General features: G+C 41.2%; 1 protein-coding gene across 1 annotated transcript in view; it reads right to left on the bottom strand.

Moving 5' to 3' along the window:
• Positions 1 to 17,982, bottom strand: part of LOC124550841 — a 382,565-nt gene that overhangs the window by 117,888 nt on the left and 246,695 nt on the right. Inside the window, exon 19 of the mRNA XM_047125569.1 lies at positions 14,844 to 15,031. Coding sequence (XP_046981525.1) covers positions 14,844 to 15,031 — 188 coding nt within the window. The remainder of the gene's footprint in view (positions 1 to 14,843; positions 15,032 to 17,982) is intronic.

Here is a 17,982-nt window from a genome sequence, read left to right as displayed (position 1 = left end):
CTGTGTTTAAATTACATTATTTGATCTCAACATTACTATTAAAATCTATGATATAATATAACAAAGGACACATCCAACTCAAAATAAACCTATACTATGAGAAATCAGTCAGTTATTTCACTTTTCTGCAGCTGCAAGGGTAATGATATATCATAAAATGTATCATATTTTACATTCCTCCAGATGAGATATATCATAGAATGTATCAAAATGCACACAATATTTTATAGAAAGAAAGAAAACTGAATAATAAAAAAAGGAAACATGACCTGTCTGAATGAAAATAATACTGAAAACAATGATAATGCAATATGGTGTAATAATATACAAGATTTGGCTTATTTTAATAATAGGCTGCAAGGACAGATGGAGGTAGGGCCACTTAAGGAAACCATATTTCTTATTGAGGAGACTCTAAAGCAAATGAATCTGATACATTTGTTGATAAGTCCTCACTTTAAAAGGATATTTAGCGAGCAAGCTGATAAGAAATATACTGAAGCACCAAAGAAACTGGTATAGGCATCCATTTTCAAATACAAAGATATGTAAACTGGGCGAATATGGTGCTGTGATGAAGTGGCATTTTTTGTACAACCATTTCGTGAGTGTACCATGAATATCAGGAATCAGGTAAAATATCAAATCTCCAACATCACTGCGCACAGGACCAATGATGACTCAAGAGAATTGTTCAACATGGCAGAACTGCAACCCTTCTGCAAATTGCTGCAGATTTCAGTGCTGGGCTATCAACAAGTGCCAGCGTGCAAACCATTCAATGAAACATCATCACTATGGGCTTTTGGAGATGAAGGCCCGCTCGTGTACCCTTGATGACTGCATGACACAAAGCTTTACACCTCACCTGGGCCCATCAACACTGACATTGGACTGTGGATGACTGGAAATATGTTGCCTGGTTGGATGAGTCTCGTTTCTAATTGTATCGAGCAGATGGATGTGTGCAGTTATGGAGACAACCTCATGATTTCATGAACCCTACATGTCAGCAGGGGACTTTTCAAGCTGGTGGAGGCTCTGTAATGGTGTGGGGCATATGTAGTTGGACCCCTGATATGTCTAGGTATGATTCTGACAGGAGACACTTACAAAAGCATTCTGTCTGCTCACCTACATCCATTCATGTCCATGGTGCATTCTGATGGATTTGGGCAATTCTAGCAGGACAAGCGACACCCCACTGTCCAGAATTGCTACAGAGTGGTTCCAGGAGCACTCTTCTGAGTTTAAATACTCCCACTGGCCACCAAACTACCCAAACATGAACATTTTTGAGTATATGTGGATGCCTTGCAACATGCTGTTCAAAAGAGATATTCACCCCCTTGTACTCTTACAGATTTATGGACAGCCCTGCAGGATTCATGGTGTCAATTTCCTCCAACACTACCTCAGACATTAGTCGAGTCCATGCCATGTCATGCTGCAGCACTTCTGTGTGCTCATGGGGGCCCTACACAATATTAGGCAGGTGTACCAGTGTCTTTGGCTGTACAGCGTATTATCTGCATGTGAATACACATGATAGTGAACTAATGTACTTCTTGTAAACTGCAGCTAATAATTGCACAAATGCTAGTTCTGTTTTTATCATGTATTTTATTTACTTTAAGTGCATAATTCTTCCGGAATTTTTTAAATGGAAAAGTGTCAAACTACAAAACAAAATGCTCAGCACTAGGGGAGTACAAGCATTTTTTCCTGGTGCTTACAGTTTCTTTAACCTAAAAAAAAGGGGTTGTGTGTGTCAAGTCTCACAGTGTTGTTCATTTTATCTGTATAACCAACCTCCCCCCTTTCTTTTTTACACCTGACCCCACCCCATAACTGGCTGGATTGATTGGTTAAGTGTATAGTAAAACTGGATGTCACTTTAATGAAGAACCCAATACACTGTTTTAATGAATACATGACACTTTATGTCAGATTTTTGTCACTTGAAACTAGCATTTATATTAAGACTATATGATTATAGTTACTACACATTTTTAAAACTTTGCTTGTCTTCATATATTATTTACTCATGAACTTTTGAATCAATTCTCAACATATTCTGAGGTCAATTTATTTAAGGATGTCATCTTTCCACTGTTCACTGCAATTTTGGCATTTAGACTGTTGTCATGTGCTTCTGCAATGTTGTTACAACTGCTAAGTTTTTGATAAGATGTAACAATTGCAACATCACATATAATGCTTGAAACAATACATAAAAACTTAGGAAAAAGTGTTTGGCCTAAGTCAAAGCCATCCAGTCATTATACAAATATTGAGATTTTCAAAGCTGTTACCAAGAAAGCCTGGTTGCAATTTTTTTGAAAATCCTAGTATAATACATTTAATCTAGGGGAGGCTATCATTTATATAAATTTTGTCTTATAATTATAATTTTTTGGTAACCAGATTTAGTCAGTATGTTATAATCAAAATATTTTTTTAAATTTTTAATTTGGAATATTTTCTTATAAACTATCCAGGATTATGTTGTTATTGATACCACACAAGTCATAAAGGTAACTATTGCACTTGATATCAGCTACACTAAAAATTTACATTGGAAGTAGCAAAATTTATACAGACATAATTATTATTATTATTGATTTAAGCCTACTAAGGAGCACTTATGACTCATTCTTATTTGATGCTCTCTTCCGTTCCAAATATCTCTTGAGCACTGCTGATAATTTCTCCCCTCTCTCCTGAGAAAGGAGCTTCCGATGTTCAGGGACTCTAGGTGGTAGGGTCCATGAGTCTACCATAGCACAAAATTGGGAACGATCTTCTACCTCCAGATCAGAGGTCCCAGCCGAATCCAACTCCTTTAGTACTTCATTAAGCCACAGGCTTCCAGTCTTGGAGCTTTTAACCAATGAGAAGATCTTTTTGGTAAGCCTATTGTTCATTTGTTGTAGGTGCCCCAAAAAATTTAGTGACTCATAAGTGTCATCCCTGGGCTTTCATCATATACAGCTTCTTTTTTTATTTATACGTAATCTTGTGATAGTTCTTCCTAGAATTGATTGGACTATGACATGTAATGCAGTATTGGTTAATGTGTACAATGTAGTGTCCACATATTAATGAAGATGGAAATTACAATATTCACAGAAGCATTGAATCAAGCAGAATAAGATTGTTCGTTTAATCAAATACATGATTTTGCAGAACCTTAAACCTTTTTGTTACAAGGATCATCAAAAGAGTTGTTTGAGTCATTATTCAACAAAGACTGATAATAGAAATGCTACAGCAAAATTAAGAAAAAAGAATGATCACTTATCTTGATGAGGATAAAACATACATACAATGTCTAACCAATTTTCATATTTTACAAGGTATGAGGAGATTTTCAGCAAACTGTCTTATGATGTGTGTATATGAGGTTTACAAAATAATTAATTAATTATTGATCTACATGCTGTTGTAAGGATGAGGTAAGAGATGGCTGGAGGCAATAAAGAGCATACCACTTGCAATGGGAGTATTCTTATTGAAGAATTTTTGTGTTCTAGCCTATCTTCAGGTTGATGACAACTCTAATTAATGTTGAACTGATACATACTATCTGTAATCACAGAGGCTAAATTAAATATAGTAAAATTATCAGCAAAGCAATTACTTTGAAAAAAAGTTGGTGTTTCTTCTATTATACAAAATAGTTATCTCTTACAAACTACTGCTTGATTATTATTTGTATAAGTACACTGGTGTTTCTGATGGATGGCAGTCAATATGTTAAAGAATAGAAATTTGTTTATACTAAGCATTGCTGGTTATGATGCTCCCAACAGAAATCTTCAGTCCTTAAACCTCCACAACCATGTAATTTGAAGAAAGAATGGTGATATTCTTTTAATTTTATTTTGAAGCTATGGGGATTCTCATTTGCTTCCTTTACTTCAGACAAGAGCTCATTTAGAACTTTGCACCAGAATACAGAATCTCACTTGCATCCTGGTGAAGGGGGCAAAGTTTACATGGAAATTAATTTTTGTCTTTTATTGTGATTTGATAAATTACAGCCCTTTACAGACTTATTTTTACTATTAGTAACAAGTGTTGCTAAGGAATACATGTACTGCAGTATGAGTGTAAGAACTTCAAACTTTTGGAGAGGTCTTTGCAAGATGTAGCAGTTACCTAGTTTATAGAAAATTTTTGCTGTTCCTATTTGTCAAATAAATACTTTATTTGCTTTAGCAGCATTGTCCCAGAAGATAACTGCATAAGGCAACAGTGAGTGAAACTATGGGAAAAGTGATACTTATGTAGATTAAGAACAGGAGTAGAACCAGTGCTGAACCTTGTGGAATCCCAGAGTGAAAGGTTATAACACATGCACAATTCTCAGCTACATTCATCTGAAATTCAGAGAATTCCCCCCCCCCTCCCCCTCTCTCTCTCCCCACCCTCCCCTTGTATGTCAAACAGTTAAAATACTATAACACATGGAACACAGTGTACATGATTCAAAGACAAGCGACACATACTGCTCCCCTGCCTGACAACTGTAATGACAGGAAGTGCATCTGGTTACAAAGTTAAATAAAATGAGTTCACAAAATCATGAGTATGGCAGACACATAACCAAAAATAGCAGTCACTCTCTTTGTAAAGATCTGCTCCAGACACTGCAGATTTTAACTACACCATCTGAGTAAATTTACAAATCAGCTGTACAAACAAAGAATAACATCAAAACAAGGGTTGTACGAAGAGTAAGGTTCCCAATGAGCTACTGCCTCAAGGGAAGGTGCTAGGCTAAATCCGACAACAGTGCTGTGCACAGTGGTACCCCACACTCGAGCCCGCCCATCTGCAATTTGCTATGTCGCTCAGTGTTTGCTTGGGAGCCTTCAGAGATGGAAGTGTTGATCACCGCTACCACCAAGTGTGAGATTTGAGCAGCACTCTGGTTTCTCCACACAAGGAAGTTATTGCCCATGGAGATTCATTGGCAACTGACTGAGGTTTATGGTGAAGAGTGCTTGGTGCAGGGCTTTTGCTGAGGGTCACACGGAAGTTCACAGTGAAGAATGGAGTGGAAGACCACCGGTTTTGGATGCGATTGTCCATAATATCAACAGTGAGCTGCTCAAATATCAGAGAGTCACTGTCCATGAACTTGCTGGAAGAATTCCTGAAGCTTCCATGGCACAATTGAAAGAACTTTAATAGAAAAGTTGGGTTATCGCAAGGTGTGTCCTCACTGGTTCCCTGGGATTCTGACTGATGGACACAAGGAGCAATGCCTCAACTGTGCTCGCAAGTTTCTTCAGCAATGTGAGGGAGGAGGCAACATGGAGAAATTGTTGGACTTCATTGTCATGGGAGATGAAACGTGGATGTTTCATTACACCCCTGAAACAAAACAACAATCTCATCAGTGGTGTCACTCCAGTTCACCGCCATCAAAGAAATTCAAAAAAATGCAGTCGGCAGGAAAGGTTATGTCGACTGTGTTTTGGGATCAGAAGGGAGTACTCCTTCTGGTACCATGCACCACGGAATTTGAATCCGCAACAGATGTCGTGGACGTCGAAGACCCATAGAGGTCTCTGCACCATCGTGCTGTAAGCTGTGGTGGCTCGCGCCTCCTGGCCCGCTTTTAGTATGGGGGCACCACAGTGGAACACGTGGTCCCAGCGGCCAATAGCAGCACTCCCGATAGTGTACTTAAGCACCGGCCTCTCGCTCTGCCAGTTAGTCTAATCTCGCTTACATCGGTTTACACCTCGCTTTGCGCTAGACTGCTTACTTCCTGGTACGTGTACAAGTGGAAGTGTTTGTTTCCTTGTGACTCTGTTGTTCGGTCTTGTTGTATCCTTTCTGTCCTTCATTGGTTGTGTCCATCCTCTTCTGTATTGTTGTTGTTCACGTGCCTCTCCGCGGGTTCTGCCGCACCTTCCGTCATTGCTACCCTGCGACCATCCTGGTCGCAGTTATAACACTCCCCATCATTTTTATTCAACCTGGGATGACAATAAACTCAGACAGATATTGTGAAACATTGACCAAAATCCGGCAAGCAATCCAGAATCATCAGAGAGGACGAATGACAGAGGGAATAGTGCTTCTTCATTAAAACGCTCGACCCTACGTCGCTCATCAAATACAGGAGCTTTTGAAGAAATTTGGGTGGACTGTTATGCCCCAACCCCCATACAGCCTGGACTTAACCCCCAGCAATTTTTACCTCTTCCCCGAGCTAAAGGAACACTTAGGAGGCAAGTCTGATCAGAGGTCATATGCTTCCTTAACGGGTTGGTGGGAGACTTCTTCAACTTAGGAATACAAAAGCTGGAGCTCCGTCTTCAAAAGTGTGTTGAAAAAAATGAAAACTCTGTTGAAAACTAGAGAAAAGTGTAAACTTTTCAATGATGTATAAATTAATAACAATAAACAATGTCTTCTATTTGTTAAAAATATGGGAACCTTACTCTTGGTACAACCCTCGTTAGTACTGACTAACTGCTCTGCCCTTGACTCTGCAATGAGAGCTACACAGAACTTCCATTTACCAAGAAAGAATAAACATATGACTCAAAACAGCATTTTCTAACAAGGACTAAGACTGTACAGTAAATTGCTTAAAGAGATTAGGGAGATTACTAAAACAAACTTATTTAAAAAGACAGTTACAATGTACCTGTTAAGCAATACATTCTATACATTCAAGGGTTACTTAGACAATAGAGAGTAGGGATTTGGTAAAAAATGTAACAAATACAAATAATAATGACATTAATACAACATATATCATTTCATATAATGCCTTCAAACTATGTATTTTTCCTTCTCTTTCTTTATTTTGTGGAAAAACTGTCTTCCAAAGTGATGCAAGGCATAATAGTAAAACCTTACTCTTGTTTTCCTGACACCTCATTTATTACAGAGGGATAGCAACTCAGTTTTCCCAGTTAGTGAATGGGAAGTTGTAATACACAGAACAGACACCAGCCATCATCACTACGGTCCTGAGTGAGCTGTTAGTGTGTGTAGAGGCACATTATGAAACAATGCATACGTAGATTGTGTAGCGTGCGCAGTGACTGGGAGTGGGAAATGAATTGACAGTGTAACACTAGTATTACATTATTAAATAACTTCTTTGCAAAACACTACTGGACAGGATGTTTGTAATTAAACTTCTGCTACTTGAATCAGTGTAGATGGAAAACTATTTATTATACAGGTACCGAACATCATAGGAATGACATCCAGGCTGTGTGCTGCAGGATTTGGTTGCTAGCAGATGAGCTGCCGTCAAGTACCAGTACTGGTGTGTCAGTGTGCATTATAGTTGCAGACTGTCAACATGGACCTGGATTAGTTGAACAGGACTTTAATAGTAAGGCTGTTTTATGAAAACAACAGCAATAGTGCTGTGCTCTTCATGAGTACTGATGTGTTAAAGGAAAACAGAGAGGTCCTCTTTCCACACTGGGGTCAAAGAACACAATTTGGAAGTTTGAGTTAACTGGTGATTTGGGAATTGCTCCTGAGAGAGACTAACGCCTAATTGCAGGACAAACTGTTGAAGAAGTTACTGTTATCATGACAGAATGCTGGATGCAATGTGTGATCTTCAAGCAGTGCACAAGCTGTGTTACAACAGCTGAATATTCCATGACCTACCATTTGAAAAGTGTTGCTGTTGTGGATGCAGATGTTCATCACATTGAGCAACATTTGTGACCTGCAGTGTAAACATGGTACCTAATTAATAAATGTTATCCTCTCAGGTGGCAATCAAAATGTGTTTCTTTGGGTGCTTTATTTGTTATTTATCTTCCACATGTCCTTATAAATGTTTCCACAAAGATTCATTGTCCTACCATCACTCGTTTTTCATGGGGGCTGTCTCAAGTAGTGAAAGTTTAATTACGCTACTGGTCATTAAAACCGCTACACCACAAAGATGACGTGCTACAGACGCAAAATTTAACTGACAGGAAGAAGATGCTGTGATATGCAAATGATTAGCTTTTCAGAGCATTCACAGAAGGCTGGTGCCGTTGGCGACACCTACAACGTGCTGATATGAGGAAAGTTTCCAACCGATTTCTCATACACAAACAGCAGTTGACTGGCATTGCCTGGTGAAACGTTGTTGTGATGCCCCGTGTAAGGAGGAGGAATGCGTAACATCATTTTTCCGACTTTGATAATGGTCAGATTGTAGTCTATTGTGATTGCGGTTTATCCTATCGCGACATTGCTGCTCGTGTTGGTCAAGATCCAACAACTGTTAGTAGAATATGGGATCAGTGGGTTCAGGAGGGTAATACAGAATGCCGTGCTGGATCCCAACGGCCTCGTATCACTAGCAGTCGAGATGACAGGCATCTTATCAACATGGCTGTAATGGATCGTGCAGCCGTATTTCAATCCCTGAGTCAATGGATGGGGACGTTTGCAAGACAACAACCATCTGCATGAACAGTTTGACGACATTTTCAGCAGCATGGACTATCAGCTCAGAGACCATGGCTGCAGTTACCCTTGATTCTGCATCACAGACAGGAGCACCCGTGATGGTGTAGTCAACGACGAACCTGGGTGCACGAATGGCAAAACGTCATTTTTTTGGATGAATTCAGGTTCTGTTTACAGCATCATGTTGGTCGCATCCGTGTTTGGCGATATAGCGGTGAACGTACATTGGAGGTGTGTATTCATCATTGCCATACTGGTGTGTCACCCGGTGTGATGGTATGGGGTGCCACTGGTTACACGTCTCGGTCACCTCTTGTTCTCATTGACGGCGCTTTGAACAGTGGACGTTACATTTCAGATGTGTTACGCCCCGTGGCTCTACCCTTCATTAGATCCCTGTGAAACCCTACATTTCAGCAGGATAATGCACAACCGCATGTTGCAGGTCCTGTGTGGGCCTTTCTGGATACAGAAAATGTTCGACTGCTGCCCTGGCCAGCACATTCTCCAGATCTCTCACCAACAGAAAACTTCTGTTCAACGGTTGCCGAGCAACTGGCTCGTCACAATACGTCAGTCACTACTCTTGATGAAGTATGCCAATTCCCGTATATATGAATTAATTATTTTGTCAGCCTAAAAAGTACTACGTCAGGTTCAGTATCCTTGAAAAGTGATCTACGGATGAATAAAATTACTGCTGTTACTACTACAAATCATGGGATGAATGGTGGAAGAGAGAGAAAGAGAGAGAGAGAGAGAGTGACAGAGAAAGAGAGAGAGGGATTAAGAGAAGTTACCCTAGAAGAAATATGTTCACATGAGGTACTCAGTACATTCACTCACCATTAGAATGAAAGAGGACTACACTGTTGTACTTGAAACAGATAATTTTCTTCTGTTAGAGCAAACAGTTATAATATTTTGGTGGATAATTTTTTATCCACATAACTACAAATTCTCTCGAGACAATAAATAAATTATGAGACAGAATTGTTGATTAGTATTTACCTTTCAGAGATCAAATATGTAGTACTACGTACTACCAATAGACACAAATAAAAGCAAAAGTGACCACGATGAAAGAACTAATAATTCCAAAAGGTAGGATAGTGTATGCACTTATATATGTGTCATTCATCATTCACACATTGTGTTCCATCAATTCCAACATGAGGGATGTAGAATGATTCAAGTTATACGTTCACAGGCAGAAGACAGCACTGCTGGCTGCATCTGTAAAGTACACTAACCACAAACTGTGACCAGAACTAATCAACTCAAATGGATAATTCTGGTAATTACTGCTAGATTGCTTCACACATGTATGTTAGCTGAAGAACACCTTTATAAAACGCCATTGCTATTCCACCTATACTACTCAGTTGTTGTTGTTATCTAATACTTCAAACACAGCATTTCAACTTTAGACAAACCACCATTAGCTGTCTACACACTGACAAAGTCAAGACCGATCTTATACAAATACACTACCTGAGCAAAAGTTGTTGTATCTGCGGACCCAACCAAATAGTGCACGTGCCCTGCCGTTGCATTGCATGCCACCATTTCCCGTCGAGACCGCCGGCGGCGCATGGCATTGCTGCCGACTGAAAACGTTGCGCCATTGCTGAGCTGGGGCCTACAGCACCCTCTGGCTACATGATATAACAGGAGCGCTGGCCCCGAGTCAGGGAGTCTTGCAGACAGCTCGTTGCAGTCGTCAGTGCCGTCGTTCATTGTCTGGTTAGCTAGTTCGCTGTGTGGTTCAGTATTGTATAATGACCAGGCCACGAATCAGGAATATTCTTTGGACACTAATTGGAACTGTATCTATGGTACACTCTTTGCTGTCAATAAAGCTAAGTAACTGTTTTATACTAGCTGGTGCTTATTTGTCACTAATCGTTTTCCTGCCACCAGATTTTAGTCACAACCTGGTCACGTCCTACTACATATCCAAATTATGGTTGCCACGCCTGGGCAGCCATAAAAGTGGCGACGAGGATGGGATTGCTCATCTCACAAGTGCTCCTTTCCACCCTCAGGCCAATGGTGAGGCTGAGCAGTTTGACCATACTTTTAAACAACAGATAAGCACACTTTGTGCCACCCACAAGAGACCAAGCTTTGCTCGCATTCCTTTCATCTTATCATTCGCAGCCTTGCGACGGCCTGTCGCTGGCAGAGTTGTTTCATGGCCATCGCAACAGAACTTTGCTCACCCTGCTGCACCCGCCACTGCATACGCCAGCACCGCTGCGGCTGCATTATTGATTTGCGCCTAACACTCCTGTGTATTGCAGGTTGTTTGTCGGCCGCCACCACTGGGGGGCAGGGTACCACGTCCGGCAGTTGGGTTCCCACATATTTATTGTTTCCACCCCTGTCAGCTTGCAGCGCCACCACCACAATCAGCTGTGGCTTTGCTGTGCTAGCGACACTTCCGCAGGCTTCCCGGTTGAAGACCCACAGGTGGACTTGCCCCGGTTCCTGGATGGCGGGCGTCCCTCATCAACCCCGCCCTCGCAGCTGTCGTCGCTCCAGGAGCCTTCCCCGATGGAAGTCGATACAGTTGTCTGGGCTGGTCCAGCCCGCCCTATGGCTCTTCCTAGCCGGGACTCCATCACTGCCTCTCCTCCTTGGTCATCTTCACCACCGCCCAAGGCTTCATATCGTCCTCGAGCATCCAGGTGCATTAAGTGTTGGGTCCATCGTGGCTGCTGTGCGTTGCATCCTTGGGGTCGTTTTGGCTGGTTCTGGCTTCAGCGCAGGGTGAATGCCAGGATGCGGGAGTCGACGCCATCCAGCCTTGGTCCGTTGGCTCCCCGTCGTCTCACAGTAGCCACACCCCCCCTTCGTCGTCAGACCCTGGCAGCACCAGATGTCTTGGTGGCCTTTCAAGGAGGGAGGAATGTTGTATCTGCAGACCCAACCGAATATTGCGCATGTCCTGCCGTCACATTGCTTGCCACAGTTTCCCATCGCGACCGCTGGTGGCGCGTGGCGTTGACGCCAACTGAAGACGTCGCGCCACTGCTGAGCTGGGGCCTACAGTTACCTCTGGCTACACGATATAACAGGAGCACTGGCCCCGAGTCAGGGAGTCTTGCAGACAGCTCGTTGCAGTTGACAGTGCCATCGTTCATTGTCTGGTTAGCTAGCTCGTTGTGTGATTCAGTATTGTATAACGACTTAGGCCATGAATCAGGAATATTCTTTGGACACTAATTGGAACTGTATCTACGGTACACTCTTCGCTGTCAATAAAGCTAAGTAACTGTTTTATACTAGCTGGTGCTTATTTGTCACTAATCGTTTTCCTGCCACCAGCTATTAGTCACAACCTGGTCACGCCCTACTCCATATCCAAATTATGGTTGCCACACTCGGGCAGATGGATTTACCAGAGTGAGACGTGGAGTATTGTGTTGCCAGTAGAGAAGCAATAAGAGCAGAACGGATTGGTCAGCAGAGCTCAATGACTTCGAATGTGGACCGGACATGTCACCCCAGAAAAAAATCTGTCAGGGACATTTCAAATCTTCTATAGGTGCTGTAATTTGACTGTGAAGTGAGAATGCAAAGGAACAAGCTCAGCTAAACTGAGACCAGGTAGACCTCATGTACTAACATATAGGGACTGTCAACCACTGAAGAGGAGTGTTGGAAAAAATTGAATGAAATCAGTGGAAGGAATCACTAGTGAGTTCCAAAGAGTTCCTAGCAGTCAGGCTATGGCAATGACTATGGGTAATGAGTTGAACACAATGTGGTACAGTGGTAGAGCAGCTCCTCATAAGCCACAGGTTTTTGTACTCAGTGCTAAGTGATGCTTGAGGTGATGTAAAGTGTGATGCCACTGGATAGTGGATGACTGGAAACAAGTGAGTGATTTGGAGTGATGAACATTTTATACCCATGGCAATACAATGAAAGTGTTTAGGTGGGATATACCAGGAGAACGTTACTTGTGATCACCATGAAGTACGCAGGATGTGGTGTTACGTTACGGGAGTGTTTTTCATGGTTATGGTGTGGTCCCCTTATTGCACTTATGAAAACAGTAAATTTTGAAGGATTTCAACACGTTTTACAGCATTGCAAACTGCATAAGTAGAGGAATGGTTCAGAGAGATGACTGTATCAGCCCTCTCATAAAACAGCATCTGTGAAGCAAGTTTTGTAGGCAATAACATTCCTGAAATGGACTGGCCAACTCAGAGTCCTGAACAACTGTGGAATGAGTTAGAATGTCAACTGTGCTCCACAGTTCCAGCGTCATTGTTTTCTTCAGGTTTGGTTCTCGAGGAAAAAATGGGTTGCCATTCTTCCACAGACATTCAGACGCCTCACTGAAAGTGTCCCCAGTACAATTCAAGCTGTCATAAAGGTGAAGGGGTGACACACACCACATTACTGTTCACTAATAGGTGTCTGAATACTTTTGATCAGATAATGTATTACAGCTGCCCTGACTTCACATTTTGAGTCCAAGTAATCTGATGAACTGTACAAAGAGTAGCTAATAATGTAGTATTTTACTTTATGTTTAAATATTCTGAGATTTTAAACCCAATGCATCCATCAAAGGAGTGGCTTACAAAACACTAAATACTGTTCATTAGCATCAGGACATTACCAGCTAGATTAATAGACGAGATAAGGGGGATTTAACAAAGAGCATCTTGTTTCATTACAGGATTCTTTAATCTGTGTGACAGCATTACAAAATGCTCAACAAATTCCTGTGGCAGACACTACAAGAGAGGCGTGCATTGCAGAGTTTACTTTAGCTGTTCCGAATGTGTTAAATTTAAGAAGAATTAGGGCAACTTATTTCTTCTTCACATACATGTCCCTCAAAGTGAACACAATGAGAAAATCAGAGAAATTTTACTGGCTATCATTCTCCACACATGACGTTTGTGAACGGAACAGTAAAGGAGCGTAAACAGAGTGGTGCCAGAAGTAAACTCCCCCACGCACTGTGAGGTGACTTGCAACGTACATGTGTAGATGAACATGCACACTGAAGTGACAAAAGTCATTGGATAACTCCTAATATCGTGTCAGACCTCCTTTTGCCTCGCATAGTACAGCAACTCAATGTGACATGGACTCAACTATATATTGGAAGTCCCCTGAATAAATATTGAGCCATGCTGCCTTTATAGTTGTCCCTAACTGCTAAAGTGTGCCTGGTGCAGAATTTTATGCACAAACTGACCTCTCAACTGTGTCCCATAAATGTTTGATGTCATTATGGCATTCACATTGGGCAATCTGAGTGGGCAAATGATTCACTCATATTGTCCAGAATGTTTTTCAAACAAATTGCAAACAGTTGTGGCTTGGTGATATGGTGCATTATCATCCATAAAAATTTTGTCATTGTTCAGGTACGTGAAGTCCATGAGTGACTGCAGATGGTCTCTAAGTACCCAACCATAACCTTTTCCACTCAAAGAGCAGTTCAGCTGGACCAGAGGATGCAACCCATTTCATGTAAACACAGCCCATGCCATTATGGAAGCACCAGCTTGCAAAGTGCCTTGTTAACAACCTGGATCCATGGCTTCATGGGATCTGCACCACACTTGAACCCAGCTATCAGCCCTTAGCAACTGAAATCGGAGCTCATCTGATCGTGCCACGGTTTTCCAATCATCTAGGATCCAAGTGATACGGTCACAAGTCGCCACACACCGTCAGGTGGCTTGCGGAGTACGGATGTAGACGTAGATGTAGATGTAGAAGCACTGCAGATGGTGTCATGCTCTTACAAAGGCACTGACATCGACCATCTGCTGCCGTAGCCCATTAACACCAAATTTTGCCACCTGCCCAAATGGATACATTCGTCATAAGACACACATCGATTTCTGCAATGTTGCTTCTCTGGTAGCAATGACAACTCTAACAGCTCTAGATTGTTATGTCCAGGCTGTTGGTCACTGTGTTGTCACTGGTGAGAGGTAATGCCTGAAATGTGGTATTCTCAGCACACTCTTGACACTGTGGATCTCAGAATATTGAATGTGTTAATGATTTCCAAAACGGAATGTCAAATGTATTTATCCCCATCTACCATTCTGCTTTCAAAGTCTGTTAATTCCCACAGTGCGGGCATAATCACATCAGAAAATTTTACACACAAACCTCCTGAGTACAGATGACAGCTCTGCCAATGCACTGACCTTTTATACCCTGTGTACACAATACTTCTGCCAATGCACTTCCCTTTTATACCGCGTGTACGTGATTCTACTGCCGTGTTTATATGTACAACTGCTATCCCATTACTTTTGTCACCTCAGTGTAGATCACGATATGAGAATTTATGTTTTGTGGCATGTACAAATAATAGAGATGCTTACCCATTTCTTTGGAGCTGTGTGGAAACTCGCACCATCTGACCGAGGGCTGCCGCTGCAGTCTCTTCGACTCCGGCATTGCTGCACCTCAACAGGATATCCACGACTACAGACACACAACGATCTGATGCGTCACTGCTCGATGATACTGCCTCAGTTTCACTGAGTTTGAGTGCGAGATCACAGAAAGCCTGCAGTCGGGGTAATCATTTTAAGTTTATTCCTTAGTTATTATCATCACTATTATCATCAACATTATTTAGATATAAATTATCCATTTGATGGAAGGATCTTGGAATTCTCACACTTACTTCCCAACAGATTTATTTCTTATTGGTCTTTGTTGCTGATAAAAATCATTCAGGTGAACTGTGATTTGCACAATGACAATATAAGACCCAAAAATAATTTTCATGTAGACTTTGCCTCTTGTTCAAGTTTCAAATTTGAGTCATATACTCTGGTGATAAGATATTCAACAAGCTCCCATCTCACAAATTAAAAGATTGAAAATCCATACCAATTCAAAAGAAAATTGAAAATGTACTTCATTAGCCACCATTTCTCAAATTAACTTAATACATGGTGTACATAAAGTCTGGGAGCGCTTTCAATTATTTATTGCACAGGAACTAAACATTGTACAGATGTCATACATATTGCACTTTGAAGAGAAACTCTGAAAGTTTCTTTTACAAACATTTGATATGCAAACCATGTGTGACCCAGGAGATGTCAATACGGTAATCAAATTCTTGCCATACCCGTCCCAACATGGCATCATCATCTGTGGCAGTCGTGTCCTGTATTCTCTCCTGGAGCTCTGCTACATCATATGGTAGGGGCAGTACACACACCAAATCTTTAATGTGTCCTCACAGAAAAAAGCCACACGGAGTGAGATCTGATGATCGGGGAAGCGATTTCGTGAAACAGCTGTCCCCTTATGAAGCACAGCCAATTGATCGATGTGGCAGCTCTGTGTTCAGGTATCCACAAACTTCATGATGCAAATGGGGTGGAGCCCCATCCTGCTGAAACATGCCCCATCCTGCTGCAACATGTTCAAGTAGGAATAGTCAGTGACAGTGCTCTCGGCAAAGAAGAATCCCCTGTACAGTTTCCAACTTCTGCAGTTGATTACTTCTGTACTCTTGTCATAGGTTTCTGTTAGATGTGCCTACTTGCATACAAGAAGAATATAATGGGGAAATTGCTTATTGTTAATGAGACTAATAGTTCTTAAATTCCACATATTATTATTACTATTATTATTATTATTACTGATATTATTGATATTATACATGACTCATGTACCACACACATTCTAAGATTTACTCACTGAGGAAGTCTGGTTACATGTAAGAAGTACCTGAAGGCATAATCTTGTCCAGTTAAATCCACACATATAAAACCACCAGACAGATTTTAACCAAACTAGGTACACATATCACTTGCTAAATGGAAAGAATTGCTGTGCTGATAAGAACCATCTACCTCTCAAAGGGTTGGGGGAGTGAAATGAAGTGTAGATCATGATGTGCAGACACCCAGATTTTATACGCACAATATTTGACATTGAGAGTACTTAGTGACTTGCAAAACTTTACACATTATTTCAAAACTTTACAAAACTTTTTCTTGGTGACAAGCCCTACAAATTAATGAAAGGAAGAAAGTTTATCACTTACTAGGTTTTCTCTGTTCATGCAGTAAAACAGCCGCATCAAGCATGATGTTTTAATTTATTGCTCCTTTACTACCAACTGTATTCGCAACACATTTTTCATACAGTATTTACAAATACCACTGAATGTATCTGAAAAATTATGTCATTCTATGAGACATAATTCAGGAGATATGACATTGTACATAATTGCATGAAAAATTGCTGCATCATTCATGATATTTAAATTTATTACTTCTTTGCACCCAACTCTATTCACAACATATTTTGCAGACAGCATCCACATATGCTACTGAATGCACCTGCAAAAGTATACTATTGTACTGCACATATACCAGGAGCTATGACATCATAAACATGGAGCTGCACGAAAATGAAAGTGCACAGTGGAAGTCTCCAGAGATATAGGTAAAATTTGTGCACAAATCTGCACAAAAAGTATTAAATATATGTGGCAGGTACATATCCAGACATAGCCACGAGTACAAGGAAACCTCCAAAGCCTCTTGACTGATTTCAACCAAACTTGTTACACACTTTACTTACTATCTGGAAAGAAATATTGTGGGGGTAAGAACCACAAGCCTCCTATTTGTGGTTGGAGTGAGAACATGGAGAGAAAAGGTGGGAAGAGATGGACAGAGAGAGACAGGAGGAAGGGGGATGGAGGACAAGGATAGACATGGACCCAAACAATTGAATCTCAATGTAGACAAGTGTAATGAGCTGTGAATACATAGAAAGAAAGATCCCTTAGCATTTAGCTACAATATAACAGGTCAGCAACTGGAAGCAGTTAATTCCATAAATTATCTGGGAGAATGCATTAGGAGTGATTTAAAATGGAATGATCATATAAAGTTGATCGTTGGTAAAGCAGATGCCAGACTGAGATTCATTGGAAGAAACCTAAGGTAAAGCAATCTGAAAACAAAGGAAGTAGGTTACAGTACGCTTGTTCGCCCACTGCTTGAATACTGCTCAGCAGTGTGGGATCCGTACCAGATAGGGTTGATAGAAGAGATAGAGAAGACCCAACGGAGAGCAGTGCTTTGTTACAGGATCATTTAGTAATCAAGAAAGCGTTATGGAGATGATAGATAAACTCCAGTGGAAAACTCTGCAGGAGAGATGCTCAGTAGCTCGGTACAGGCTTTTGTTGAAGTTTCGAGAACATACCTTCACCGAGGAGTCAAGCAGTATATTGCTCCCTCCTACATATATCTCATGAAGAGACCACGAGGATAAAATCAGAGAGATTTGCGCTCTGTTATCTAGGAACTCTTCAATCCAATCACACAATTGGTCTGATAGTCTGTATGCTCTTACTTTGTTCATTAAACAACTGTGGGGAACTGTATTGAATGCCTTGCGGAAGTAAAGAATCACGGCATCTACCTGGGAACCCGTGTCTATGGCCCTCTGAGTCTCGTGGACGAATAGCGCACTGCAGGG

Source organism: Schistocerca americana, chromosome 9, assembly GCF_021461395.2.
Source record: "Schistocerca americana isolate TAMUIC-IGC-003095 chromosome 9, iqSchAmer2.1, whole genome shotgun sequence".
NCBI lineage: Eukaryota > Metazoa > Arthropoda > Insecta > Orthoptera > Acrididae > Schistocerca > Schistocerca americana.
Note: the sequence above shows the minus strand (reverse complement) of the source record. Positions and strands in the feature narration are given on the sequence as shown.